The sequence below is a fragment of the Octopus sinensis genome, linkage group LG12 (genome assembly GCF_006345805.1).
Source record: "Octopus sinensis linkage group LG12, ASM634580v1, whole genome shotgun sequence".
Taxonomy (NCBI): Eukaryota; Metazoa; Mollusca; class Cephalopoda; order Octopoda; family Octopodidae; genus Octopus; species Octopus sinensis.
Window position 1 is genome coordinate 32,152,357 of NC_043008.1, and position 3,588 is coordinate 32,155,944.

The 3,588-nt window shown below is 36.6% G+C and overlaps 1 protein-coding gene across 1 annotated transcript in view; it reads left to right on the forward strand.

Moving 5' to 3' along the window:
• The window catches only part of LOC115218075, a 31,937-nt gene that overhangs the window by 16,018 nt on the left and 12,331 nt on the right, over positions 1 to 3,588 (forward strand). Inside the window, exon 2 of the mRNA XM_029787849.2 lies at positions 1,684 to 1,875. Coding sequence (XP_029643709.1) covers positions 1,684 to 1,875 — 192 coding nt within the window. The remainder of the gene's footprint in view (positions 1 to 1,683; positions 1,876 to 3,588) is intronic.

The following is a 3,588-nucleotide window of genomic DNA, read 5'->3' on the forward strand; positions in this document are numbered from 1 at the left end:
ACTAATTTAAAACAATGATAATGAATAAGCCTTAGATTTGACTGAGAAATGTGAATGCTAAAGGGTTAATAACATCAAGGACTGGGCAGGTCACAATACAACGACCCTGTTATGCATAACAATAAACAGAGAACAGTGGTTAACCAGTATCTAGAGTGGCACTTCAGTGACTGGCTGCATCAGTTAAGGGATCTTGAAGATGATGATTTACACTTTAGTCATCAGATGTTTACAAGTTATACAATATGATTTGTAAACGTCCAATCATTAAAGAAGAAAATAAGGACCAAAAACGTAATTCTTATTAATTTTTACTAATAGCTATATAATAATCTGCTTGTTCTTTCACCCATTATACTCTAGTTAGTTAGAGGTAGAGGTAGAGTGAGTAGAGGTGGTGTGAGAGTGTGTGTGCATATGTGATCAGCGAAGAAGGAGGTGAGGAAATAGTAGAGAAAGGGGTATAATAAGGCAAATGCGTTACGTGGTTAGTTGAATCGAGAGGCAAAGAGTGAGAGAAAAAGACAGTAAGAGAAAAGAGGGAGAGAAAAGTGTTAACAACGTGCTGTAACAACGTGTAGGTTGGGGAGGGAAAGGTAAAGAGAAAGAGATATGTTTAGGATACAACATTTAGCAGAGGGTAATGTTCTGGTGGTGAGGTTAAAGACAGGCAGACAAAGAGAGATGGGAAGGGGAGGCAGTTATACTAAGTGAGAGAGTTAGGTGAAGAAAAAGAGAGAAATATTAAAGACATGAAGATGGGAATTACATGGTTAAAAAGTTTGTTGAAGAAGTGGAGAGAAAAAGAGAAATATAAAGTGTATAGTAGAGGGAAATTTTAAAATATATCATTGTGATTGGGAGTGAAATACTTAGCAAAATAAAAATAAAAATTCAAATTATCCTTTCTTAACTAGTTTCTCTTTATCATTTTCATTCTGTAGAATTTCCACAGGTCTCACTAATACATTGTTGTACCAGGAAGTTTCTGTTTCTGCTTCTATTTCTGTTATGCATACATACATACATACACACATAAATACAAAAATATATATATGTATTATGTATACAAAGTGGCCCAAAAGTAGGTTTACAGTTATTCAACTATCTCTTTCTCTTTCATATATTAACAGTTTAGATCTTAATTATAAAAAAAATATGAAACCATTATTGCATGCTAATTTAGTTAATTTTGTCAAGCCCCCTTTTCAGTTTGTAATTGTTTTTTAATTTTACCAAAATCTGGACGCCTTAAGACTTCTGTGACTTAAAAAAAAAATGAGATGTTAGTGGCTATGACATTTGTGAACAGTTCAAAGAAGTTCACACAACATGCTTCTCTAGAACTATCCATACCAAGAACATCATTGCAACAACTAATGCATAAGCTGAAATTTAAACCTTTCTGTCCACGACTGGTACATAGTGTCAGAGTGCTCTGAAGAGGTTTGAAGAATGTTGCAATGTTGAAGGAGGACATTTTGAGCATCTGAGAGATTAAACATTGTCTGTTTCAGATGTGCATAAACAATATGATTGTAAGATAGAAATTTAAATGTAATGAAATGTTTGAAAAGAATTTTAAAGTGCCTATGTGATAACTGTAAACCTACTTTTGGGCCACCCTGTTTATCTATGTATTTACCCATATATATATATTTGTCTAATTTTTTTCGTTTATAGATTTATCATGCTCAAACTATAATGGGCTCATACCGTATAATGAGAACTGCAACTGGTATTACAACTGCAGCTCAGACGATCCAGATTTAATTCGTAAATGCCCTTTCCCTCAACTTTTTAATGATGTACAATTAAAATGTGATGACATCCCAAATGTCAACTGTGGTAACCGTTTCGAACCTTTTGATAGATGTAAGTATATGTTGTTGTTGTTCTTATTGCATTTTTGCTACTGTTTTCTGTATTTATTGTTGTTCTTGATATTATGTAGCCGAATTGAATGGACTTATGAAACAACCCATTATATCTGCAGATTCATTGCTACACATATCCCAAATTTCCATTAAATTGTTACTATTTTCTAAACCCAGGTAAGCTCTGATTCAACAGAACTTTGATCAAAGGGATGCCATTTCTGACTATCTCATCCATTTCTCAAATACAATGCACCCAGTCCTACATTATCCAGGTTAGATGTCCAAAGTTAGATGTGGAATGAAGTGCATATAGAAATAAATGTCAGAAAGCTGTTTATTAATAAAGCATAGTAATTTTATTTGGATTGCTGACAAGTGCTGAGCAAAGTGAACGTGTATGCAGGAGTCAGAGGGAAGCCATGAAAACTTATAACTTAGAATAACTTAGAAAGGTTTTGGCCAGTATTGGCCCAGGCCATGTCTAACTTAATAGCACCACCGTGGCGAAGTCTTTCATTCAAGTTTGGGCACCGAGGCCCATTCGGCAGAGAGTTATTGTTTGCGGAGACATATCCGGGTGTGGGTGGTTTGTCCGGGACTGTTTGAAGGAATTTGTCCAAAGACTTCTTGAATTTTGTGTGGTCAGTTTCTGTTTTGACGTTTCCTGGTGTAATGTTGAAGAGAGCGGGGCCAATTGAGGTGAAATAATTGTGCCGTATTCTTGTTATGAGATGCGATTTAGATTTTTGTTGTGGACGGATGGCACAGGGTCCAAGTCTTGGGTGTATTTTGAAGGTAATGCCAACATCATTTGGACAGTGCTGATGGAATATTTTCCACATCATACAAATAATGTAGCATTCACATGTTGGAGTGAATAGAGTTTCAGCTTTTCTAGTCAACCCCAGTAGTCAAGGTCTGACATGACATCTATCATTTTTGTGATTGACCTTTGGGGAGCTTTAATTTTCATAATGTTTTGTTTCATGTAAGGACACCACAGTGGACAGGAGTATTAAAGGTGGGATCAGGCAAAAGTGGAGAAGAGAAGGATAATGGTGTGGGAATCTCTCAACTGAAAGGTTCTGAGAATCCAGGAACACATTCTGCGGGCCATGTGAACTTTGCTGCTTATATGTGTAGCCGAGCTTATGTTGTTGTATATCGCAGGACAACCTGCTGTGCTTACCTTGGATTGTAGAGTGACCTGCTGTACATCAACATCAAAAAATCAAATGGAAATTGTAGTTGTGATACCTGTGCTGGTGGCACGTAAAAAGCACCAACTGATTGTGGCCGCTGCCAGCCTCCCCTGGCACCTGTGCCAGTGGCACGTAAAAATCACCCACTACACTCACGGAGTGGTTGGTGTTAGGAAGAGCATCAAGCTGTAGAAACACTGCCAGATCAGACTGGAGCCTGGTGCAGCCTCCTGGCTTCCCAGACCCCGGTCGAAATGTCCAACCCATGCTAGCATGGATAACGGACGTTAAGCTATGATGATGATAATGTTAAATATATTATATATATATATATATATATATGTCTATACAGATATATGTATGTATATAACTTATAAATAAGGGCAAATGAAAAATATTCTAATGCCAAATATGCCGAAATTAGACACCCTGTCCATAACCCTATGATTTCGGCATATTTGGCATTAGAAATTTTTTTTTGTTGCCCTTATTTATCAGTTGTTTAT